We start from the raw sequence: 27,042 nt of genomic DNA, 5'->3' as shown, positions 1-27,042 counted from the left end.
TCTGGACATGCGTTAAGCCAACTTGCTCATGAAGAATCTTGCTACGTCCACTATAATGTCAGGGAGGAACATAAGAACAAATATGCTGCATTTCTCTACTGAGTACATGTACTACATTGATGCACCTATAATACTAGAAAAAAAATGTTGGAGTTTGTATTAGTAAAAGCAGGTTGCAGCCAGTCACTCTGCATCAGTCTGCTTGAATATTTTTGGAAGAGGTGGCCACAGTGAGTTACTTGCTGCTCTCCATCAATAGCACCCACTCTTCACCATGACAACCTACTCGTATCAAATCAAATCAACCTTCATGAGTTACAGTCCATCTGTGTGCTGATGTACATGGACAGGCACACACTTCACTGAGAGCACCGGTCGCATAAAACAAAGCAGATAATTTATTCCCCTGCTGTCTCAGAGCTGTGTGCCCAACATGGAGCCTTCTGAAGTCAATGGAATATTTCCACTGATTTTTACAAACAAACTTCAGGCCAGGCCTTGAATGCGCTTCATAAACAACTGCCATACCACAGGAATATTACAGACCAACTCAGCATATTATGACTGCACACGACTATAGCCTTAACTAATTCTATGTTCTCCTAGTTTGTGCTTTTAATAGAAAGATAGATGCATGTTTTGTTGCTGGTCTGCTGTCATTAAGTTTTGTGTGGATCTGCCAGATGCTTGCAGGACAAAGAGGAGAAAATTAGAATGTTTTTTTTTTATGGTTTACAGTCACAAAGACAAAGAGAGAAGAATTTTGTACAACAACAAATTTTCAGTTCTTTTCTTGTGAGAAATAGTGAGATTTCTTCCTGTATTAATCAGCTTTATGACCAGTTAACAAGAAAATCTTGGAACAAGGTTCATAGTTGGATGAATAAAGTTAAAAACCAGGCTGTCTAATCTCCAGACATTTCATGTTCTAGTTCTGCCAGAAAAAGAATAAAGTACAAAAACTATTTACCTATGAGAAACAGATTTAAATATTCATTGCCTCCTAGATTGACAGAACTCAGGGAGAAGACGTAGTACCCCAGGCTCCCGGTGAACCAGACCAGCCAGATTGTGATGGTCCTTCTTGCAATGTACCAGTTACAAAACAGATCTAAGATGTTGTGCTTCTTGGTTGAGGATGCGCCACTGCCGCTTGTTTTGTCAGTGCCTGGGTCATCTTGTTGGACTGAGCACAGTTCAGACACTTTGCATGGAGTGCTTACTTTGTTCCACCTCGCCATTATATTGATTACTTTTTGTGCATCTTCATATCTTTTCTCTGACAGGAGCCACAAAGGTGTTTCTGGAAGCATCCAGCAGCACAAGACAAAAGGAAGAGTTGCTATGGAGAGAAATATCTGATACACCCACCAGGTCCGAACCAAAAATCCCACGAGTGCCACAACCATAATTCCCAAAGCAAAAAAAGCATGGACATGCATAGAAGCCCAGGTTCGTGCTTTAATGCCAACAAATTCAGTCACATAAACAAAAGCCACAACCAGATAGCCACTTGAAACCTGGGGAATGGAGAAAGAGAAACAGAAAAAATACAGCGTGAGGTTTGTATCCTTTTTATCTTGTGCAACAGGTAACAGCATTCCTCAATTGGGTACATTTAACTGGCACTGCCCTGATCTGTTACTCAGCGATAGAAAAAAGGCAAACCTGAAAACAAATCAGTAGGACAAAAAGCTCACTCAGACTTTCAGGATACCTGAGAACTGTGTTTAAAGACACAAAGTGCTTTTGGATGCTTCCCCTTAGTGTGCAGAGCCAGCAAGAGACACCCAAATAAGAGCCTAACTAGCCATTGTCACTGTACGTCCAAAAACCAAGTCCTGAATGACATCACGAATTGGACACTCAGGAAAATGAAGTCCCCACAAAATAACAGCCACTTTTGAAAATCTCAGCCTTGGCTTTTAAGTAGGTTGTTATTAATCTGCATGTCACAGAACAACAGATTCTCTGAGAATTAACTTTTGTACTGCTATAAAGAGTAATCAAATCAGATTTTTACAATGTTGGAAGAGAAACACATGTACAGAGTTACAGGTGTTACAGGTTCTTATACAGATCTAGCCATACTAACAGGATGGAATTACTGGCATACTCTTCACTTAAGGATTTTCGCTTTGAGTATATATCTGTATATATATTTTACATATATTTCAATTTCACTAGTAACACTCGAAACCCTTATTAACTCAAAACATTTCAGAATGCAGCCAGAAGTTCTAGGCTAGAAAATATTCCAGTATATTTTTTTGAGTAATCAAATAAAAATTTAAAAAAATAAAAATCAATTTTCTGGTTACATATCTTCCAGTTAATAAACCCTGTCTATGAATCCACTGATGCTGACAGGAAAGCTGATCTCTGTGGTGAAGGATTACAGTTTCACATATCTTTATCTCAAATCAGTTCCCAATAGGCAGTTAAAGCCTTCGGCACCTGTTCAGTCAGAGCTCTTTGCTTTTGGAAACTACCATAGCCCCCAGCATCAACAGGCTGGGAGCCAGTGAAGGGAATCCCGGCGATCTCACTGTTCAGTGCTGAAATCCCCATGGAGTTTTCTTGCTGGGCAATCCTTCTGAGCTCTAATCAGGCAAAGGCAGGTCCAGCTACAATGTTCTCTCTTGACTGCCCACAGGAATACATTAAATTTTGTGATTAATTTCAAATTTCCAACCTCCTTTAAGTAACTTACATCATTTTTCTCATAACAGCTTTCTAATGTCTTGATGCATTATATAGTGAAAGACTATACACATACTTTTGGATGTAATATTTGTTTACCATATATATCTCATATGAATACTAGATATATAGATATCTACGTATGTATAGATATACTTAGACACATATACTGGAACACTCTTAAGTATAGTATAAACACCTAAGTGCTAAACATGTCTATCTATTTATTTAGTACTTCCAATGTAGTTTAAAAGACCAAAGAGAAAAAGTGCGTCTCTCCTCCATCAATGCAAATGGCAGAGATAAAAATTATACTTATTATAGATTTGTTATTTTGAGAAATATATACTCCATTTGTGATGACAAGGAGAAATGCAATGCCAGTTGCAATGTAAAAACCAGAGTTCACTGCTCACACTTGGTATTTAATTACCAGTCCAGCAGAGGTTGGGATGGAGGAGGTACCAAACACTGCTTCATACAGATGCTTTCTATTAATTCAAAGAGGAAAAGTGCTGTGGTCCAAGAACATTCAGACTCCCCCTGCTCTGCTGAAATAAGTGCAACAGACGGGGCTTTAGAATAATGAAGTAGAAGAGGAAATAAGAAAGAAAGGGGATTTCCTGAGATGGGGAAGGAAAAGACACATAAAAGAGCCAGCGGGCCCCTTTCTTACCATAGCAAGGAGAAAGCGGACAATCACAAAGCTGTAGTAGTCAAATGTGAATGCCACTGTGACGCCAAATACAAACTGACCGGCACTTGTGAACCACATAACGCGCTGTCTTCCCAGTCTGTAAAGCAAAGCAGCAATAAAATGATGAGCAACCATAAACATTCTGTCAAAATAAAACTGCTACTTCAGAGAGCCTGTCTGGAAATGAGGCTGAAAATACTGTACCCAAGGTTTTCACCCACCAAAGAAACTCTGCACTACTTTCCTCCATTTTCCTTGCCATGTGAGAAAGAAAAATTCTATGTATTTTTTCCCATAATTCCAACTAAACTCAAAGAAAATGGAAACTCCGATGGAAGGAGGCTCTTTTCAGCAATTTTCCTAGAATTCTTCCCAGAAGTAAACTTTACAAGTGACATTATATTGCCTGCATAACAGCGTCAAGATTAACTTCCCCATAACTAAACTGCAGATTTACTCTGTCTTATTTATGAAGTTGGTACGTAAGATTTGCTTTTCTCAGAGATTCATTTACAAACAACACCACCTCACAGCTCTTTCCAGCACCCTCCCATCTTTCACCAGCCCTGACCTGCAAGATGTACAAGGAAGGAGTCTTTACACACATCTGGTTTTTGACCCTGGCCAGAAGAGATCCCAGTGAGTCCCAGCTGGCTCTTCTGTTGGGAAATCTGTTAATTGGGAATAGGAGGAACCCACAAACTTATTTCTCACCAGCCAGATTGTGTCAGAAAATAATAACTTTCAGTTGTAAAATTCATGGTTGTAAATCTGCAACTCGGGATGTGTGTATTATCTTAAATGACTGTTCATGCTTTAAATTAATTGAAATGAGAACAAGATGAACCTAACTTCATAAATCACGTCTGGGTATTAAAATTAGTAAACTAATCAATTATTTAAGGGACACAGAACAAACGTTGGCATTATATTCTGGTTTTGTATTAAATAAGGTTTTACAAAGCCTTGAATTGGGAAGAAGGATTGATTCCATGTGTTCCAGAAGACAAATTAAAGGCAGATCATCTTTTCTTTTGTATTCCCATGTTGTCAAACCATAATGAAGGAAAACCAAAGAACAACGTGCTTGGCTTCCTTCACCTTCAATGTGCTTATCTTCATCCTCCACCTAACAGAGCTGCTAACGAACAAGCTCATCTAGAGAAAGGGATGCATAACACTAAAGGAGTCTTCAAATCAAAATGCAAGCAATAAACTGCCTGGGAAAGTATGGTGTAGCTTAGGAAACTGAATGTCATATGGACAGACAGGCTCAGCTAGGCATCCTGGATCTCACTGCCACTTCTAAGCCTGCCTGTGAAGCTGGCTTTCGGTGCATGAACTCAGAAAACAGAAGGGGAGGCAGAGCCATAAGGGCAAACTGAAGGACAGTTTTGGCACGGTGATCACAGGAAGGGTTTGGTGGGGGCCCTGAGCTGGCTGACGCTCCTTTGGCTCAGACAGAACTCTGATAGTACTGGTAAATAGATGGATCCCCAGCAAAGCCCAGTGATGACCCTGAATTTGTACACAGTGAATGAAAACAACAAAACAGATACATAAGCATGGAGTTACTGCAATCTTAATGTACAACACCCAGAGGATGGCACTTTACCTGTCAGCAATGTCACCAAAAATCACTGCTCCAATCAAGACTCCAAGCATGAAGGTAGGCTGGATTAATTTTGCCAACCATTCTCGTTCACAGACCAGATCCCACTGCGTAACAACAGTGCTCTTCCATTTTGTATCATCATAGAGAAATCCATCAGAACATGAAAATATGGACTTGTTGCCTTTATATTCATACGCTAGATCAAAACTGACTTCTCGTTTGGACTTGCTGCATTGATTAAGTTCCCAGACTTCTCCATTTTCCAGCTGGGCTACAATGTAATTTTCTGTTGATGTCCACATTGTCCAGATGTCCTCTAGATTTGCTTTAGAGGAGTTGTAGAAGAGAATGCTACTCACATTTCCAGGGATCCCACATACAAAGTTAGGAGTAACAGCCATGAACACAGATGCTAAGTAATGGATGCCACATGACATAGCTTGAAAGACAGATGCAAAATACACACATGCTTGAAATCTGCAAAGGGAAATAGAAAAGGTTTACTGAAGAAGAGCCTTTTATAAATACAAAACCATCAGCACAATTATTTTGCTAGGATCAGCCCAGTGATTGTGGTAAAGCACTATTTATTGTCTAGTGGTTTGTTATGCAGCATGGCTTCAAAATAAGCTAAGCCTTGCAAGAAACCAATGATGAGAAAAGATGCACAGCAGAAACAATCTGTCCTCAGGAAATATCAGATATCTCTTTTGTTAAAAAGATCAATACTGCTCTTAGCTATGTGTATGGCTGCACAGAGAAGACCATTTAAAAAGAATCACTTTTGAGCTTAAGTGTGAAGTTGGAAGTAAACCCCCACCTCCAACACCACCCCATCAAAATCTCTCAAAAGAAGACCTGGGTTTACAAGAATAGTCAGAGAAACCAGGATGTTGCAACCTTGGCTTCTCAGGGATAGAGATATGCACACCAAATAAAACAAAACAAACACATTATGCCCTTCATTTCACCGCATCGTATCCAAGTGCCTCTACTCCATCTATCTTCCACCTCGCTCTGTTGCCTCAGAAAGACAAAGAGATAATACATGTAGACATGTGTAGAGGAAGATAGAATCTGAAGGGTGAAATGCTTTGTAACAAAACACAGCTGTAAATCTGGGAGGGTTCTGGCTTAAGCAGAGTATGCAGTTATGTATCATAAAACAAACATGGTAAAAGAATGTTTTATGCATAGCCTGAAGTTTGGCATTTTAACAGCTTCTAAAATATGCTTGAGATGCAAGCAAGTCTTTGTGTATAAAATGCACACATATTCTGAATGTCAAAAGACTTGCAGTAAACTCTAGTATCACTCACTGCAAATTCTGGGCAATTCTCACAGTCTAAACATAAGGAATCTCTTCCTCAATTAACTATTAAAATTATGCACAGAATAAGTAAAACATTTGCTCAGGGAAAAAACAAAACAAAACACACTATAGCTTTGGTTTCTCCTTTCATTTTTTATTTAGTGGAAATCAACCAGTTTCACAAACTTGAAGAAGCATTGGCTCAGTTTCTAGATACATCCTTAATGCAGTGTACGCTGGGCCTGGATATCGGGAAACAAAAAAGAGGGTTTTAAAACATGATCAGAGGCCATCTCTGCTGAAGTAATGCATAAAAAACAACTGCCTTGAAATGTCGTGTGCCTGTAACAAACACAAATTCCAGATCACCCCCTCCTAACACGAATGCAATCTAGCCTTGAATTCTTCTGATAAAGTTTACAACACAACATAGCCTAGGACTTTTAATCATCTATCATCACTATTTCTAATGAATTCCTAAACAATTCAGAGCCAAAGTATTTAAATACATTTTCCTGGGTACATTGTCCAATTAATCTTTTCAATGGAAAAGTTCTGCTGTGCAGTCTAACTAACTCCTCTCACCATCCCCATCTCACACAATCACGAGATCGACAGGGACCTCTGGGTCCATTCAACACAACCCCTGCTCTACCAGGGACACCCAGAGGAAGTTTTTCAAAAGCAGATGCCCTCTAGCAGATCAGCAAATTAAAACCCTAGAAACAGTTTGACTACAACTTCTACAAGCTAATGAAGAGTGGCATACCTGGAACCAGGATGCCCAGTATTAGCAGCATCTGTCATTATGCATCAAGAAATTGTAGTGCCAGACAACCCAGTGGTTATTTCTCAGACATGGGTAAAACAAAATAAATTCAGACTCCCATACGTTCATCTTGAACTTCCTACTTAGCTCCTCTAGCATAAGAAACATCAAGTTCATCACCTCTCTTCTAGAGCCCAGTAAAAATAAGCAAGAAAAATACATTTATGCTTTCTTATTGGAGAGGTTTGAAGGAAGATAACAACCTGTAAGGGTACAGGCTGAGAAGGTGGCAGGAATGAATGAACTGTATTATTTTTGTAAAACCTAAATCCTAAGAGTATAACCAGAGCCATAATATTGACCAGTTCTAGCTAATCTCTGCACTAATTTTTCCCTTGAGAGTTTCACTGCATATCTTCTTATACACCTCTTATGACTGTGCTTCAATAACCATCTTGACAGACTGCTCCACGGTCAAAGCATTTTGTTGGAAAATTTCTCATTAAATCTAATCTTCATGTCCCCTTTTTGTGTGTGAGACTACTAGCTGCTTATAAAACATCCTCGCGCAACCTTGAATAAATCAACCTTGTCTTTTATCGTTTCTTCATAGAGAATTATCAGATATCCCTCCTAGCTGCTTTGTAAAACTACATAAGTTACAATCCCTTACCCCTTCCTCATTTTTCCTTTGTGTCCTATTGAACAGCATCCACCTTTGCAAACAGCAAGAAAGGATTTATTTTACAGAAATACTTGTGTCATGCTGCATTTCTCCCATCTTCCAAGGGCTTAACTTCTAACTAGATGTAACTGGCACTTGTAAAAACGCTCTTCAGTTTTCAGTGTTACAAAAAATCTTATTCAGCTCCAACAAAGAAATCTGCTCTACAATGTAATTATTTTCCTCACCTCATTTGTAGCACCTATGCTGAGCAAACACTGAAACAGAAATAGAATTCCAGAGAGGTGGTAACAGACATAATTTATGCTATTTCTAACCAGTGTGTGAAAACGTGTGTTTTTACAATAGAATAGTCATGCTGTTGCTGAATCCCAAAGGACGGAGTGCACTGCAGTCTTTAACCTCTCACAGCTGAATAAAAAAGCCAAGGAGCAGGCAGAGGAAGCAGGAATAGGAGAGAATACAGCTGGATGTGAAGCTACAGACGTGTCTGGCAGCACCAGCGGCTGAAGGCAACCCACTGCCCTGCCTCCTCACTGAGTGGCTGCTTTTCTGTCTGTAAAAGCTCCCCACTGTTCTCTCCAGTAAAATTCCACAATGGGCTGGATAGGGCTCACTATGAAAATATATACAACTCCAAACCTAAAGCTCACCTTTGCTGTGAAGGCAAAATTCACTGCTGACTACAGAAGTGTTTTGATGGCATCTTTGCCAATACCAGATTGAAACGCTCAACCCTGTGAACTGCTGGGTTTCTCCTGTGGATACCGATAGCTGTGTTTCTAGCGAGCCTGAATATACAGGAAATTGGACAACTTGCATAGTTACCAAAAAGGAGTTAATTAGGCCATCAGTGACAATGTATAGAAAGCATGAAAAGTATGTAAGGAGGATGATACGTGGGATGGAAAAGTACTATAGACACGCTGAATTTCTCTTGCCAGGGCAGCTGCAGATTGACAAAAGACAGCGAAAGCCCAGCCACATGGTAGAGACAGGTTTGCTAGAACAGCAGACAGTGCTGAGCAAGGGGGCACACAGAGATGCTCTCTGCTACACTGCTAGCCAGGCTCCCTCCCTCTGGACAACTGGGTGTCCCAGGACACATCAGTGCTCTTTCCAGCCTTAAAATACCGGGTCCGTATCCTGGCCCACACTCAGGCAGCATCTCCTCTTTGTGGGAGGACAGCCTGCAACCTGGGGGCCCTAGGGCACTCCTTGCAGCAGACTGTGCTGGGGCAGGAGGTGACAGCAGAACCCCTGCACTTTGCTGACCCTGGTTAAAGTCTATGCGGTCTTTGCTATCTGCTGTAAATGATTAACTCTTTCCCTAATTCTTGAGTTAAGAACACCGGACAGATAAGAAACTCCTCTATTACTAAGCTTAAATCTCACAACTGCAGGCAACCATGCAATGTAATTCTTTCAGCAGCCTCACCAAACTCCATTTTGAAAGTTAAATTTCCCTGACACAAGAAATACTGCTGCCCACGCACCGAAATGTTAAGAAAATTGCACTGCAGCAGCAATAAATGCAACCAGCATTCACCAAAAGAAGGCAAGGTTTCTCTCACCAAAGTCTGTCATCTGTTTTCCTCTGCTGAACTCAAAAAAGGTAGTCACTGGGAAAGGATATTTTATATGCCAGTTACCTTCATATACATGCATTGGATTAGGTATAGTATATTGTTGCAAGGAATAGTTTTTAGTAACATCTGACATGTGGTCTTTTACTTTATTTTTAAAAAGTACTTATTATTTTTAAGGTCTGTGAACATGAAGACTGTCCTAAAAACAATAATAATCTCCAGCTCTTCACAGTATTTTTCCATCTCTTCAGTGACTTGCCACAGGAGATAATTATTTGGCAAGTACATTTTGTCACTCTTGCCAGGAGTGTCAAATATAGAAGTCAAGAAGACTTTGTAGGTTACTGCTCCAGTGCAGAGGCACTTAATGAATGCCAGAAGTCAAATGAGCATAAAACTGTCTTCATAAAAGCTTGAGCAAGACACAGCATGAAAATGTGCCAGTCCTTCCTGAAGTATTTTGTGAAATTTCTCCTCAGTTATTCTTTTTTTCAGTTTACAGCTTACAGTAAAAATAGAACACCTTCATATTTTCTGATCCTTCTGTGTAAGTCTTATGACTTAAAAAAAAAAGCTAATTTTAATATCATAATTCCCATACCTGAATTGAAGAAACACTGTAAGGATAATGAAATAGATCCCAGACCACTGTCACTGTGGCTGTTGTCTCACAACACAATGTACCCTGTGGCACTGTCCTTATAAGCTATTTCTTCCCTTCTCCTTTCCCACAGTTTATTTATTCCCTCAGACATAGCGATCCCCTGAGAATCTCCTCAGTTGTGGTGGTACTTTTTATGTGGACCAGCTGTGAATTTTATCTGGGAAACTGATCTCACTTGGAAAAAAGAAAAGATGTAGAAACAGATGATTTTAAAAAACAAACAAGCCGGATCAGTTGTTTGATCTAATCTCCATTGCATCCGTGCAAGCAGTCAGTAGCAGTCTAATTGCAAGGCCATTCATCTGGGAGGCAACATCTGAAGTAGACACTGCCACGTGTACATTAGAGGACAAATCCTTAGCTCAGAGAACTTATACTATTGCCAGTTATTGCAGTGCACACCTGGGACAAAATGTGTTGTTAGGCAATAATTCAAAATGTCTTTTTAGACAACAATTCTATGTAGAACAAAACATTTTCCAGATCATCTTTGTTTTCTTGTCCATCCATCAAAGAGAGGAGAGGTGGAATTGATGGCAAATCTACTAGATACTCCTCAACAGCTGGTATAATACTTTAAAAAACCTTCCAGTGCAGGATAGTCACGTGGCTAATCTATGACTAGCAAAAGACTTGCACTATTCCACAAGCTTTACAAAAACTGCTTTTACTGTCTTCCTTTTCAACCACCCTGTCAGCAAACCACTTAGTCAGAAATACACTCGTACACTCAACAGCAAGGCTTCAGTGAAATGAAACTTCCAGGTATTTGCTGTTTCTAAAAGAGTTTGTGTTTAGTGACTATTTACAGCTCCGTATTCCACTCCTTGGTTTTTTGTTAGTGTCTTTTTTTAATGTGAGAAAAGCCATTCAGCATTCTTTACACTCTAAACCAACAAGCTGTGATTACTTACATTTTACACACATACTTTTTGATAGGAGCTCAATGAGACACAGGAGAAGTATTTTCGCTATGGTACAGAGATGCAGACTTAGAATCAGTCTTAAACATACAACAGACATGGCTTTGCTTTGGAAAAGACTTAAAGATCATCCAGTCCAACCATTCACCTATTACTAATAGCTCCCACTAAACCATGCCCCTCAACACAACATCCAGTTGTTCCTTGAACACCCCCAGAGTCGGTAACTCCACCACCTCCCTGGGCTGTCCATTCCAGAGCCTGACCATCCTTTCTGAGAAGTAATACCTCACAGTACTATACCTCAAATACAGTTCATGTATCGTCTCTTATTTAACCACTCTCTTGGCTCTTCCAGGGCCAGATGGTCTGTCCCACTGATATTCTGTCTCCTTAGCCAGTTTAGTATCCCCAGTTGACTGTCTCCACCAAGACATGGCAAGTTTTCTCTACACCAACATTTAAGAAGATTACTGAGCACAAGACGTGTCTCCAAGTTAGAGATAAGGATGAAGGCATGAGTCCATGCAGAAGGCCTTGCACAAGTCCAGGTAGATGACATCAGTTGCCTTTCCTTTGTCCACCAATGCCATCATTCCATCATAGAAGGCCACCAAAAAATATATATTACACATTGTTGAGTAGATACATTAGATGGAAATATCGAGAATCAATTTAATTGATCTTGGATATTTAAAATACTGCTTTTCATTTTAATAGGACAAAGAGCTTATTTACAACTTAGTCATTTATATGTTCCATCACCAAACAAACAAGAGTCATTTTATATTGTTCTTGATTTCCTAGTGAAAAGCAGACACTTTTCAATGTCTTCTCATTCAAGGAAAATGATTCCACTACAGTTAACACCAAAAGTAATTTAAATTAAAACCTAAGAAATACAGACCATATATTTCACTGTTTCCAAGGTCACCAATGCACTTTAACACCTTACTAACATGTTCTGTAATGTTCTTTTACCTTGTTATTCTTCCACAGCAGTGTCAGGTACATTCCTCGAGTCTTTCTCTTATGATACAAAGGAATGAACTGGAACATTGCTGTTTTCTAACCTTACGCGTTTGCAAGAAATACAGAGTGTTCCGTTCTCCACAAGAATCCAAGAAAGAAACTGGATTCTGCTCAGATCTGCCAGGTTTCTTCTTCGTAGATCTATTTTTGTACTGTCTACACCCATTCTCAATGGATAAGAGACAGAATAAAAATCAGCCACCTTGAACTGCTAAGGACTACAGCTTTGCAAAGAGCCAAAAAAGCAAGAGTCAGTGATGGGAGGTTCCAAATGCTCTAACCCTGGACCAAACAAGAACTCCCTCTCATAAGGGTGGAGTCGAAAGAAGTTTCTTTCCATTTTCTAGCTCTCCTGATATAAACCAGATCCAAAGATCCAAACACCAGAAAATATCCAAACAGCAATTTGTTTTGGAGTCTGAGACATGAATAGGAGCTATTTAGGTGAAATGTGGTCTCATCAGTAAAATTTCACTGTAAATTCAGTAGCTTTATGGAAGAATATGCTTTTGAATATTGCTTATTTGTTACTGCTTATTTTTCACCTCTCATATTTGACTTTCTAGTACTAGACAGACATTCAGATGAAGTTATTATGTTACAGATATGGTGATATTTATAGAGCAGAGGCTATCTGAACAACAGATGAATAGTACAATTTTCTGATTTTTCACCAAGAACAAAAAGATCTACTCTTGCAATTTAGAGGCTAAAAAACCCACACACTTTTGCCTACTTTGTAAGTGCTAAATGACTACATAATCTTCCTGTCTTCCTTCTCAGAATGTCAGTTGCTGTTTTGTTTACTCACTATCCATACCTTTGGGATTTCTGTGTTTCCAGAACAGCTTTGATTCCTTCTCTCTGACCTTAATTCTCTCATTTCAATAGCTGGCCAAAATTCATCTTTACTAGAATTGACTGTATGCAAGAAACTGACAACAAGTATTGCTGATGAAAAGCCACCAAGGCATCAAGCATTGCAACAGTAGTGTTGTTGCATACTTGACAATTTTTCTTATGTCTCACACAGAGCAGAGCAGAGCAAACACTGGGTTACCTGCTTTGCCTTGTCTTGAGAGAAAGATGTTGGCTAATGCCTGTGACACAGAAACTATGCTGCCAAAAGTATCTCCCACATCCCGACCTCCTAGCTAAGCCTTATCTAGTTAAGTAAGTTAAAAGTAAAGACTCTGGATGTATACTGTAAATTTGGAGGCAGTATACTGTACACAGTATTCATCCATATACATTCACTCAGTGCAGAAGAAAAGACAAATATAGGTGCCTCATTCATCCCGTCCTGAAGTACTCTTTGAAAATAAGGCAGATGAATTGTGCCTTTAAAGAGTCTCATTATCCTCTCTGACAAGGTGCCTAAGGAAGATGTCTGAAGTTTGTATTATACGTCTTTAATGTTGGTGAGCTCATCCCTATTTCTTTATTTTATTTACTCAATTGAGCCTTGATTTGGACAGCTAACTCGCCCACAGAGCTAACACAGACTTACATGGATGGATCAAATTGGTAAACAGAGCCTTCCAAACCTTTTTTCCACAGCCTAGACAAGAGAAGAGGTTGCTACGTGGGTGGAAAAGACCAGGCCATGATAAATACAACACTCTGAGGTGGTACTGTGCTCCATCCAAGTGTGGTGCTGACTACTTTTCAGAAAGCTATATAGACAAGTATTTTTACAGACCAGTTTTCTGAACCATCTTTCTGGTATTTGTATTCTTCTTCTTCCTGCCTTATCAGCTCTTTCCATCTACTCTCCAGGCTGTGGCCTTTATTCCCATCTCAGCAGCACTGCTGAGGCTGCACGTCTGATGCTGCTAGACAACAGAAATATCTCCAGATAATGGGAAGAGGAATCCCAGCTTCAACTCTTACTGAAAACATTTTCTTGAGGAAAGAGCTCAGTCTCTGATCCAACTGATAGTTCATCTAGATTCCTCAAATCACCTTTTCACTGCACGTGAACGTCAGAGAACATCTGGTGTGAGTGAGCTGAGCATTACAGCTTGGCTATCAGTGTATGATACTAAAGCATATATTAGCTGTGTACATATTTCAGTTCCACTCCTGTTGTATAAGGCAACATATTAGCACAGAAATTTTTATAGCATGTGCTGAGGGTTTCTGGGCCCTTCAAATAATCCCTTAAATTTAGTACTACATTGTATTTGAATCATTTCACTTCCTGCAATATACTGGTCAAGCTTCTCATGAACAAGTCTATTTTACGAAACATTCCCTTTCAACTTGGAAGAACTTTTGTACTGTAGAAAATCATGACCATTATTAGAAAACTATTGACAGAGCTTTCATGGAAGTGATAGAGTTTTCACAAGAGTGATACACCAGGCACCAAATTACAGGGAACACACTTTGTAACCTACTGTTACAATCTATTTATTCCTTCCAGAAGCAGGTGGGGAGAAGTCGCCAGCACATTCTGATGCAGTGCAATTTTGTCTGTGCAGATCCGGTGTTAGGTTGCCTCCAGCAACTACAGTGAGTACCTCTTGCAGCCAGCAGCGCTAGTGCAACAACCCCATTATCCAGGAGCACTTCCCAGTGTCCATCTTTGGTTCTGAGCCCTGAAAATATTTCTGCTTTTACCTAGTCAGGTACAGATAATAAGAGCTTTGTTGAAGCTGCTGGAGTCTGCTCTGTGAAAACATATAGCTTGTCTCACTCCTCCAAGGCTATTATGATGCTGTTCCACCAGTGGGATCAAGTGCAGCTAGGTCCACTTATTTTAGCCCACAGGCACCTGAGATAAGCATCAGCTGATTTAAACATTATAATATAGTACAATTATAAAGCTGAGGAATATTTCTCAAGCATTTCTGCCAAACACCACCCCTGACTAGGAGCCAAAGAAGGACTTAGATTTGAGATTCTTCTCTCTGGCACATTCCAGTAAATGCAAACAGCTGTCCACTAACACAGTTTCAAATATGAATGGCAGATATGCTGCTATAAACTTATCCACTGTATAAAGTAGCCAGCACGCAGGAAAAAAACCAAAGCTTTTCTAAAAACAATCTCAAAACCACAGCATTTTGTATGTGCAAAGGCTGAACATGATTACCTGCTTTTCCATGCTAGCATGGAAAAGAAGAACACAACTTTTTCCATGTCCAGCAAGTATGCTTGCTTGAAAAGTCCATTCCTGTTGGGGAAGAATCACTCAGGACACTGGTGAAGCATTGCTTGTTAGTATTCCTATTATCTCTTTAATGAAAAGAAATGGATGAGCACATACTTTGAGATACTTGAGACTCTTTGTTATTTGAGACATATCTAAAAATTCCAGGAAAATTCCTGGAAGTATCATGTATGCAGCACAATTTGCAAAAGATGTAATCAGATCTCAAGAGGAGCTGGAAGCTATGAAACAAGAGAGGTAATAAAGGCATCAGAGTGAAAACAGGAGCTTTTAGAAAAGTTAGAGACATGAAAAGTTCTGAGACATGAAAAGAAGACAGATGGTTTGGTGCAGGCCTTAGAAATGAAACGAGAGCCATAGAACGTAGGGAGAAGAGAAATGGTCTTAGCACTGAGTGTTCAAATACTGTTTTTATGGCGCTGAAAGGCAGGGATTGCATTGCAAACATCCACTGAAAGAACCTCTCCTAAAGCAAAGTCTGTTTTTTACAAGCTAAGTATAGTCTCTGATCTATTTGTGACTGATCTATTTATTTAGAAACCGAAAGCACTGAAACTGCTGAAAAACATGGTAATCTCTCATAGAGCCCAACACTGGGTGCAAGAGGTGAGTATCCTGTCCCAGCGGGCACCCTGTCCTGCCTCTCTCTTCTTCCCATAGGCCACTGCTAATCCTGGTCAGGACTGTTTCTGAAGTCCCAACTGTAGCAGCCAGGTGACAAGATTGTGTAAGGCAATAACGTGAAGATGTTCAAAGCCAAACAAATATGCAAACATTTCAATAAAGATAAAAAACAGTCATTGCCAATTTGTTAAACAGTCCAACAGTTAGTGCAATACTTCACTTATAAAACTAACATTTGAAAATCTGGCTATCTTCATTTGGTTAAAGAGCAAAAGCAAATGCAAACCAAACCCGGGATAGTATAAAAGAACAAACTCTTACAAGAAGCCAGAAATATTTCATTACAAAACCTGGAAATAGTGTTAGTGACACCCTGCTGTCCTGTCTCCTGACAATTTCCACCACCCACATTTAGATAAAGTATAAGCCAAGATCTGGAAACTGTAGATCGTGGAGAAAGCTCTATATACCATACAGACTGTACCTCATAGCACCTGTATGTGCCAGCTGGGCAATCAAATCCTCACTCTCACCCACACTAACAGAAAGAGGCACTCCATTGTTCTCGAGACATAGAACCATTCAATCACCACAATTAGAAAAGATGTCCAAGATCATCTAGTCCAAACACCCAGCTATCACTAATATTTCCCCACTAAACCATGTCCCTTAGTACAACATCTAAACTGGAGGTTGCCTAACCTAAGAGTTCTAAGGTCTCTCCTGAGATTCCTCCAGACTAAACAATCCCAGTTCCCTCAGCTGCTCCTCATAGGACTTATGTTCCAGACCCCTCACCAGCCTTGCTGTCCTTCTTTGGACATGCTCCAGGGCCCCTGTTTCTTATTACACTTGTCCCCATTCAGCACTTAGTGATGGTGTAGATCAGATCTGCAAAACACACAGCCTGCTGGTCACACACAACAGGTCTGTGTGCTGCTGGTAGACTAAAGTCACCAGTCTTTCCTAAAGACCTGCCAGGGCACAGGGAGCTGTGTCACCAGCCTTGGGCCTGTCATTCACCTCTCCCCTTTCCCTGCACTTGGGTTACTGCACTCAGACTGGTTGGTCAGAAAGGGAGAGCCCACAGAGACTGTCAGGAACTGCTGCATTACAGAAGGATGAAGTTCAGTGTAGGTAAATTGGGAGCTTTAATGTCTGGCAGCTCATTAGAGATAAGGCCTTCTGAGGCATACTGGTAGATTTTTATTTTTTTTCATTCACCTTTACAATAGAAAGCAGTGATCTTATACGTAAGACTTAAACACAATGTTAAGAACAGTCTTCTTGAAGTGATGGGCCACAGACGCTACTCACACCCAAACTGAAAGACAGGGGTTGCCTCTGTGAGCAGAGCCCAGCAGCTGCCCCACATCAGATCAGAGCCAGCTCCAGCTGCTCCAAAAGCAACCTACTGCTGCCAGAGCTGAACAATGAGTGATGCTGGGGAAAGTGATGCTCTGGGAAAACACTGAGAAAAGGGAAAAACTGCTGTGCAACAGCTGCTGGGAGAGATGAGTGAGATGTCTCATGAGAGAAGCAGCCCTGAAGGTACCAAGGTAAGTGCAGAAGAAGGGCAGGAGGTGTTCTAGGTGTGGAGCAGAAGCTCCAGTAGCCCAGGAAAGTCCTGTGGAGAAGCAGACCACACTGCTGCAGCCCATGGACACCATGCAAAGTATATCTCCACATGTAGCCACAAAGAGAGCAGAGAGCAACCATAAAGGAGCAGCAGGGACAAAGCATTACAAACCAATCACTGCCCCCTGTTCCTCTGTGTCCAACAGAGGGAGAAGGCAGAAGATTTGGGCATGCAGTTGAGTCTGAGAAGAAGGTGATGTGTTGGAGGAAGGTGTTTTTAACTTTGTTTCTCACTATGCTGCACTGTTTTTAATTGCAACAAATTAAATTAATCTTCCCCAAGCGGCATCTGTTTCACCTGTGCAGCCCAGTGAGTGATATCCCTGCCTTTACCTCAGCCCAGCAGCTTTCCACCTCATCTTCTCCCTGTGCCTTGCTGCGCAGAGGGAACAAGAAAGCAATCTGGGGGGCACCTGACAGCCAGCCGAGGTCAGCCCACCACAAAGGCACAAAGTCTGTCTTTAAGTGCAAAGGAAAGAACAGCTTATGCATTTTTATGGCTGTTCATGCATGTCTCAAGAGCCCACTGAGAACTATGGCATCATCAGTGAGACTTCCAAAGGAGAGTCCAATGAAAAACAAAACATTGGCAGCATGCATGTGAATGTCAATTCTGCAGAGCTATCTTAAAGTGAAAGTTCTATACATTCTGTGTGAATCATTGTATATGTATTATATTTTATAGTATAGCATATTATACATAGCATATATATCATGCATGTATACTCTCTCCATAAATACATTTACATACATACAAACAGCCAGCCATTCTTTACTGCATCTGTCAGAGTGTAAGATAATCAGAACAGTCCCCAAGTAGTAACAGCTGTACTTGCGCTGCTAAGTCTGCTTGTGGCCAACCCATGCACAGTGTTTTATATGGGCCTTGTAAGAACTGCATGAACCAAAGAAATTACTATCAGCCAGTATCACAATGATGCACAAATACATACAAATCAGAACTCATTTCAGATTTATAATTAAGCGTCTACGTAGCAAACAACTTCATACACATCCCACACGCTACCTGCCGAAGTGACCCAGGGAGTCGAAGAGCTGCTCGGAGCCGGGAGCCATAGCGGGACCGCAGCCTCAGTGCCGCCGTCCCGGCGCTGCGGGGAAGATCCACCGGGCGGCCCGGCCCCCCGCCCCCCGCTGCCCGCCCCGCCCCGCCCCATCCCGCGGCCCGGGGCTCCCCGCGGGGCCTGTCCCGGCGCACCCAGAGTTACTTTTAGTTGCCTTATGATCTGCTCTGTTGTTGGGATATGTTATGTTGTAATGAGTAACATGATTGTTTCTTTTCCCCTATATTCTGGCACGCCGTGTAAAATAGTATTGCCGTTCACTAAGTATGTAGTAAAATATGTAACGTCCCATCAGCATCACTTGTTAGTACGCTAACTTATAATTGAGCCTTAATTATATCTGGACCTAATATTCTGCCTTATCCAGAGCAGGCCAAGATTACAGAATTATAGAATCATAGAATCACAGCTTGTTTTGGGTTAGAAGGGACCTGAAATCCCACCCAGCCCCACCTCCTCCTGTAGGCAGGGCTGCCACCCCCCAGCTCAGCTGCCCAGGGCCCATCCAACCCGGCCTTGAGCACCTTCAGGGATGCGGCACCCTCAGCTTCTATGGGCAGCCTGTGCCTCACCACCATGGTGTAAAGAATTTCCTCCTGATAACTAATCTTCTGCAGGATGGCTCTGAGGGATTTCTTCTCCCAGTCTTTATAGACACACTCCAGCCATCCATTCACTCCTGTGTGATGATTAGGAAAGGTATGGAGAAGAGCTGTGGTGGGTACAACCCTCAGGTCTAAGGTTTCCTTCCTCCTCCTCCAAGTCCAAAGCTGTCCTTGCACAGTGTGGGGAGACCATAGAACCATAGAATCACTTGAATTGGAAGGGACCTTTAAAGGTCACCTAGTCTAGCTCCCCTGAAATGAACAGGGACACCTACAGCCACATCAGGGTGTTCAGAGCTCCATCCAGCCTGACCTTGAATGATCCAAGGATGAGGCATCCACCACCTCTCTGGGTAGTCTGTTCCAGTGCCTCATCACCAGTAGTGTAAAAAAACTTCTTCCTTATATCCAATCTTTATCTCCCTTCTTTTAGTTAGAAACCATTTTCCTCTTGTCCTACCACAACAGGCTTTGCTAGAGAGTCTGATCCCTTCTTTCTTATAGTCCCCCTTTAGATACTGAAAAGCTACTATCAGCTTTCCCCGGAGATGGGAGACGGACCAGATCCGCTCTAAAGCCTCCTTCAACTCTGAACCATACTGCAGTGCTGTGATGCACGGCACATTTCCAGCAGGCTGCATGAAATAACCCTTGGACATTTCCTATTAATCCACTGAAATCAACCTTCCTTTTCCAAAATGTGACCCAAATGCTTCTATCACCACTTTCCCTGCCAGCCTGCCTGCTGCTGTAGGGAGATGTGTCTTTAAGAGGCTCTGGCACCAACCGAACACACAACTGCACCTCCGTGCAGAGCAGATGTCCGTGCAGTGCAGTGACAATCTGTTCCAGCACAGACCTGGAGAAAGCAGATGTTTGTCAGACTTCTTGGTCACGAGCAACCAGCACATTGCACCATGAGGAATCTGAGGATCGGGTCCAGCCAAGTACTCCTCACAGCTACTGCAGTGCTAGACTCCTCATCTCATACTCCTTTGGAAGGCTTTGCTGTTTGAGAAAGCCCAACAGCTATTTTTCCACATCTGCATAGGAATTTTTTTAGGACAAAGTCTGAGGTTTGTTTTTGTTACTTTCTCAGGGTATGTGAACTAGTAAGTCTAAGGGACTTGTTTGTTTTCTTTTTTCTTCCCCTTTTTATGTATACCACATGGTTCTTCCCTTAAAATATCAGCATCCGTTTGAATCATAGAATCATAGAATCACAAGGCTGGAAAGAACCCATAAGATCATCTAGTTCAACCATCGTCCCTTTACCATACCTACAGAAAAACCCTAAACCATATCTCCTAGCTCCCTGTCCAGATTAACACTGCCAGGGATGGCAACTCCACCACCTCCCTGAGCAGCCATTCCAGTGCCTGAGCACTCTCTGACAGAAAAAGTTATGACCAGTCTAAACCTCATCTGATACAACTTGTGGCCATTTCCTCGGGTCCTGTTTGTTGCCTGGCAGAAGAGGCCAAGCCCCTCCTCATCACAACCTCCCTTCAGGAATTTGAATCAACCTTAAGTTTTTGTTTTTTTCTGGAGCGTATTTTTCAAGTTGAAGTGGTGCTTGAAGATAGCACTGGAACAGTCACAAAGCATCTCTTTTTCCCAAGAGCAGCTCTGGTTTAAATAGTTGTTTACAAAAACAAACAGCAATGAATAGTAAATACTCTGGCTAAATAATGCCTTCCTGCTTCTTTGCCTGTTTTTAGTGTCTTGTTCCTACACCAAGTAAATTCATTAGATTTCTACATCATAATGGTATCAGGAAGATCTATTTTTGGTGTAAACATCAAGCAGGAAGTAGCTAAGTCCCTTTCAGCACCATTTTTTAAACCTGAAATGATCCACAGTTGTCACTTTGTGGAATCTCTCATAGACATTCTTGCACACATTTCTCTCTATGTCCGCATCTTTGATAATATGCTTTTATGGAGGGAGACTGACTTTTTACATGATCTAATAGCGACAGGACAAGGGGAATGGTTTTAGGTTAAAGGAGGAGTGATTTAGGTGAGATGTTAGGGGAAAATTTTCACTCAGAGGGTGGTGAGGCACAGCTGCCCAGAGAAGCTGTGGGTGCCCCATCCCTGGAGGTGCTCAAGGCCAGGATGGGGCCCTGGGCAGCTGAGCTGAGGGGTGACAGCCCTGCCCAAAGCAGGGGGTGAGACTGGATGGGCTCTCAGGTCCCTTCTAACCCAAGCCATTCTGTGATTCTATGATTCCACAAGTCTATAATTACATTATCTATTGCTCATATCAGAATAAAAATAGAAAACTTGCACCCCTTTCTACTGAAGTTAATACCAAACTCTCATGCCTATGTTTCCAAAAGTTATTAATGTAGTGTCTGCAATGTCAGTTCTCTTAAACATGCAGCAATCACAGATTCGCCTTCTTTCTTTCAAGCCTTGGAAGATGCACAACATGCTTTAAGCCTGCCTTCCTCCTATCCCATTACAGCAATTCTACATTAGGCAGTAACTATGCTTTTAGTCACAGTTACTCTTCACAGAGCTGTTTCTCACCAGGGTGACCTAAAAATATAGAGGTCCTTCTCTGATCACAGACAGTACACAGCTCTCTTTAGCTTCTTGCAAAATGATGAACTTGTGCTACAGAAAATACATGCAGCATCTGAGAAAGAAGTGGAAGATATCTCTAATTACAAAGTGTCAAAATGAGACAATCCACATTCGTGCTCTACACGGTTTAGAATACTAGGCTTTTTTGTAGCAGAAGTAACTGAAGGGACATTTTAATTCCTTTCTTACCAAAGCTTTAGAAAACACCGAGGTGAGAAGATTGAGGGTGTCCAATATGCTTTCCAGGATATACCATAGGTTTCAAGTGTTGGTCTTCTAATCCCACGGGGGATTAAAGGAAATATTCAGAGCCGCATCTCAGAAAAGCTTTAGTTACAGATTTAACCTCATTTCTGGCATTCACAGATAAGTTGGTGCTCAACAGAGGCATTCAGCATTGCACAGTCCTTGAGGAAGAAGTGATCTTAACAACTTGTAATGGGAGAAGAGATGGCTTACAGAATAATCTCCTTTGGTTTGACATTCCCACTAGGAAAAAATCGGTGTCAACTGGTGCAGACTGTTCCGTCCTCCGCTTCTGCAAGTTAAATTAATGTCATCAACATATGAGACATGTACAAGGAACATGCTTTTGATGTGAATTTCTGTACATCTTTTAATGCACCCATACACGCAGGTTGAGCTTTGAATTACAGCTGAACCCTAAATACAAAACTAGATTGCTGATAGCATCAGCAACCCTTTTTCATGGCTCCATTTAAGAACTGATTACCTAATTTCTGACCCATCTGTTTCCCACTCCTTGTACATGGCTTGTAACTCACAGCTGCAGTTATTGCAGGGAGTGCTGGAGCTGCAGCTGTGTCAAGCAGCAAACACAGGTGAAATGACTATACAGTCACCAGCACTCAAGTGTATGAGTGGAGTCCAACCCTGAGTGGTCTCCAATACCTGTTTTTGTTGTACTAATGAAGAAACAAACAAACAAACAAACCAAAAACCCACTAAAATAATTTGTAAGATTTGAACATAACTTTCTCACCTCTTGTTTGGAAGATACCTGCCTGTGTTCCCTTCCAAGGAAAGCCAAGCAAGAGACTCCTCGTTGTATTGTGGATGTCTGCAAGGATCCATTTAACTGTGACACCATTCAATGTGTGCTGCTTCAGCTTCGTATTTCCAAGGATTCTTCCTCCACTGCACCTTTTTGTCTGGAGTCTGTTTGTTCTCACAGTTTTCTGTATTGCAGAAGAACAGAAACAAATGATACTGAGAGGGTAATGCATCAAAGAGGGGAAGGGGACTAGCGGTTTAATTCTGTAATCTTGTTAGAGGTTCAGCTAAGAAGTGAGCAGAATTTACACTGCTTTAATCCTGAGTAAGGAAAACATACATATATATGCAGATATTAAGTGATGTCAAAGACAGAGATAATATGATTCAAATGTTGAAACTTAAAGCCAGATTATTGAAACAGGAAAAAAGGCCCGTGTCCATGATAGGAAGTGTAAGTAATTATTGGAACCATGAACCAAGGGAATGTTTGGATTCTCCACCCTTCAAATTTTCTATCAAACGTCATCAAATGAGGTATTTTGGTAGATAGAGACAGTCATTCTCATGTTCGTACATCTTCTCTTACATATGGATATCCCCTTACACAGAGATTTGTGAAATGAATTAGTACTAAAACAAGTTGAACGCCTATATCTTTCACAGGTGTGCAAATGGAGCCTCCTAGCTTATAAACGTCTGCAGTGAGAAAACTGATGAGAGAAAGCCTTTGTTGTAGCTAATTAGTTAAACCCCTCTGGCAATGATGGAATTCCTGCTCCTGCTGCTGCAGTGGCAATATATGGAGCTTTCTCTGAAACATGGAGTTTCTCTGGGACCTCACAAGCAAGCACTGTGGTTTCTTGACAGTGCAGAACAAACATTGCAGCAGATCATGTTAGCTGCAACTATTTAGTATGAACAACCAAGGACTCAGTCAGGAGCAATCTGACAGATTTAGATGAAGTGACTGAAGATGACACCAATGCCAGCTGTCTGCTTCACAGCCCCCTGCTTGATGCCTCAGTGAATATATGGCCTGTGAAACAGGCTGGCTGAGGTACAGAGCTCCTATTAGCTGGCCTGTCCATGCTGGCAGAAAGGTGGGTTGGACATGAGTGTCAGTAATTTCTCAAATGACTGCATTTTGGACTCTCAGATCCTGTGTGTTGATGGTCTGCAGCACTGGGGATGTGGCAGAATGCATTTCAGAGCAGGAAGGCCGCCAAGCACAAACACCTCAAGGATCTGGCATACATACTGTGTGTACTGTACGCTGAGAAACAGCACCCAGTCTAATACAAGCAGAAATTACAAGCAGTATATCAGTAGAAGCCATTTGTATCCTAATGTAAGATTATCCGAACATAGTCATGAAGAGCAGCGAAGTGTAATAATTTGAGAAAAATCCTTCCTTCCTAGAAGAAATGTACAAGAAATGAGAAGCATATTTTGTTTGTGTTTGACAAAATTAAGATATGCATCCAGGTAACATTAGGTGCTCTCATCAAGACTTCTCATGCAGAGGCAGAAATGTTAGGTAACTTCAGCAGCAGGCTCAAAAGATGTAGTTTCTAGCAATTATACAATCATTCCCACACTGCACACTAATTCAGGGTACAAAATACCACTGGTAAGTTTGTATTCACTGCACTGACTGCATTTAGATTGCTATGAAGAGCCAAAGGAAAAAGAGGCTTGTTCAGGTGGATGTCAAAAGACACATCCAGGCATCCTTCATGCCTGAAAATCCAACCTTAGGCTGGCATTGGCCATGTAAACACTTTAAATCTTTAAAGACTACTGCAAAACTGAGCCAGGTAAAATCCACAAACAGACAGAAAACAAAACCAAATTCTAAATTTTACAGCCCTGTAGAAAACCTCTTACAAAGTCCTGCAAAGTCATACAGAGTCCAGCTACTCTCATCAAGCAATACTCCGGAGGGGTTTCCCACACAGAAGTGGTGCAAGGGAAGCAGAAGCAAGTGAAGGCAATTCCAAACCCATGCAGCACCACAACGAGCACTTTCAGGGGAAGCAGATGCAGGAAAAATGACACATTCTGGCACAGATCACCAGTAATTGGGGGTACTGTGCACTCAACTGTAACACTTCAGTTTCCTGTACAAGGTAATCTCTGTCTGCACAGAGAATCTCATAACAGAGAGCTTTTTGCATTCTGGAGCACACACCCTGCACCGAAAAAAGTACATGTTTGCAGTGTCTGCTTTCACTTGGGCAAGCTATCAATAACCAGCACTGGTTTAACACAGCAGCAGCTGAAGCTGTCCCTCCTTTTGCTTTTGAGATGAGCATGTGTGATTCTTCAGTGTCTGTGGAGTCCTGTTGGTCTTTGCACAAATGCTGTTAAAATACTACATGAACTTCAACAACATGCTAGCAAAGCCAGTATCCTTCCAGCATTTCTGCTGCCTCTATGAGAGCATTTCACTCTCCGTTTGATATGCCTGCCTCTTAAATCTCACAGTGGGAATGACCTGGCTTAGGCTGATTTCTTTTGCAGTTGCTTTTCTCCCAGTTGACCCAGTTTGTCTTTCATTGGCTGTGCTGATGCCTGTAATAAGCTGCAAGACCACAGTGAGGCAGGTAGGCTCAGAGAGCTCTTGCCAAGCCTTTAGGATTAGCAGTTTATTTAGTATTCCTCCTACAGCCCGTCATGCTGGCCTATGTGAGATTTCAAGCAGAAAGCAGGAATCACTTAGCATGCTGCCACTGTTACTTCTGAATTTGTTTGGCTGATTGAGAGGGACTGAAGTAGGTCTGCCCGTGCTCAGGGAATTCCAGTCTTCCCAAGACAATTATTTGAAGGTGCTAAATGTTGTTTCTATTGAGAACAAATTATGGAAGGTACACTACTGAATTTTCCAAAGTGCACCGTCAAAACACACAAGTCTTAACAGAAGCATTTGATTGCAAAACTAAACCAAACCACCTGGTATTTTGACATCCATAACACAAGCAAGACAGGAAACAAGAACAAGTGATTTTGTGCACTTAATGCACATCTCAGGCTTCTCTGAGATTTCCCAGTGCAAACACAAATCACCATGGGGCACTTACTGCTGACATAAATTTGGGTAAAATGAAGATCAGCTCCCCCACCCCCTATTGCTGTTTCAATTCAGATAGAGAAAATAGGCAGCACTGTTGTGAAATAAGTAAAATAATGAGGTTCTGAATTTGCTTTCTCCCTTCTTTTGTTGTTGCTGTTTTTAGAAGTATCAAATTAACTATCAATTTCAATTGCACACAAAAAAAGGGAACAAACCTAACTCATTTTGGCTCTGGTGCATTACCAATGTGCTTGTTCCAGCCTACTACCCCTTCCCTGGCAAAGCACCCTCTTCTTCTCTTTCCTTTTGTGTGTCCATATAATTTCCTGATTATGCAAGAGCACGGCAAAAACAATTCATACGAAAATGAAAATCAAGACAAAGTGCAGGACTGCACTTGGAGAGGTGAGGTCCTGGAACAGGCTGCCCAGGGAGGCTGTGGATGCCCTGTCCCTGGAAGTGTTCAAGGCCAGGTTGGATGGGAGCCCTGGGCAACCTGATCTAGTAAATGTGGAAGTTTGGTGGCCCTGCCAGACAGGGGGGTTGGAACTACATGATCCTTGAGGTCCATTCCAACCCAGGTCATTCTGTCATTCTGTGTGATTCTGTGACTGAACTAGCATGGGAGGATGTGTATCATTTGGCTGTAATTGCATCAGGACAGTCTGAATTGAAGGCCAGTAACTGGGCATGAAGGTGAGCAAAAGCTTGAGCAGCAGAAGCAGGTGTAGTTCCAAATTTCTCCTACACACTTTAACAGCACAACACACTCTTGCTGGACTCCTATTGCTTCTGTGAGATTCCCCAAAGGTTGATCAGGTTTTCTTGCTCTAAAATACCAGGTTAGGCTACAAACTACTTCATGTTTTTTAAAAGAATTAGGCTACCCATTAATCATTAGGAGAGATGGCTAAGAAGAAGCATCCAGAGACTCTTCTCCTTCCCAATATGCCTTTATAGCGCTTGTTTCATAGACAACTAAGTAACAGAATTCCCATACATTGCTTGAAACAACATCCTCATCAGACTTTACTAACATGTATGAAAGATCTCTCAAAACAACAGAAGCAACGTTTGCTTTTGCTGACAAAATTTACCGCACGCAAAGACAGGGTTAATGTGCTTATCCACAGTTCTTGGCTATCTTTTCAAATGCAGTTGTTTTATAGGGAATGCTGGGCGCATCTGATAGGAAACACAGCTGGTGGCTGAGCTAACCTGTTTTCCCAGATGCAGCGA

General features: G+C 41.5%; 1 protein-coding gene across 1 annotated transcript in view; it reads right to left on the bottom strand.

Moving 5' to 3' along the window:
• SLC22A16 (solute carrier family 22 member 16) overlaps nucleotides 1–18,552 on the bottom strand; it is a 28,245-nt gene extending 9,693 nt beyond the window's left edge. The window contains exons 1-4 of the mRNA XM_015858761.2: nucleotides 18,457–18,552; nucleotides 5,016–5,492; nucleotides 3,380–3,497; nucleotides 971–1,520 (exon numbers count right to left, since the gene is read on the bottom strand). Of these exons, the coding sequence (XP_015714247.1) occupies nucleotides 971–1,520; nucleotides 3,380–3,497; nucleotides 5,016–5,492; nucleotides 18,457–18,506 (1,195 nt within the window). The 5' untranslated portion in view covers nucleotides 18,507–18,552. The remainder of the gene's footprint in view (nucleotides 1–970; nucleotides 1,521–3,379; nucleotides 3,498–5,015; nucleotides 5,493–18,456) is intronic.
• Between the last annotated feature and the right edge of the window lie 8,490 nt (nucleotides 18,553–27,042).

Source organism: Coturnix japonica, chromosome 3, assembly GCF_001577835.2.
Source record: "Coturnix japonica isolate 7356 chromosome 3, Coturnix japonica 2.1, whole genome shotgun sequence".
Taxonomy (NCBI): Eukaryota; Metazoa; Chordata; class Aves; order Galliformes; family Phasianidae; genus Coturnix; species Coturnix japonica.
This window is presented reverse-complemented; position numbering and strand designations above follow the sequence as displayed.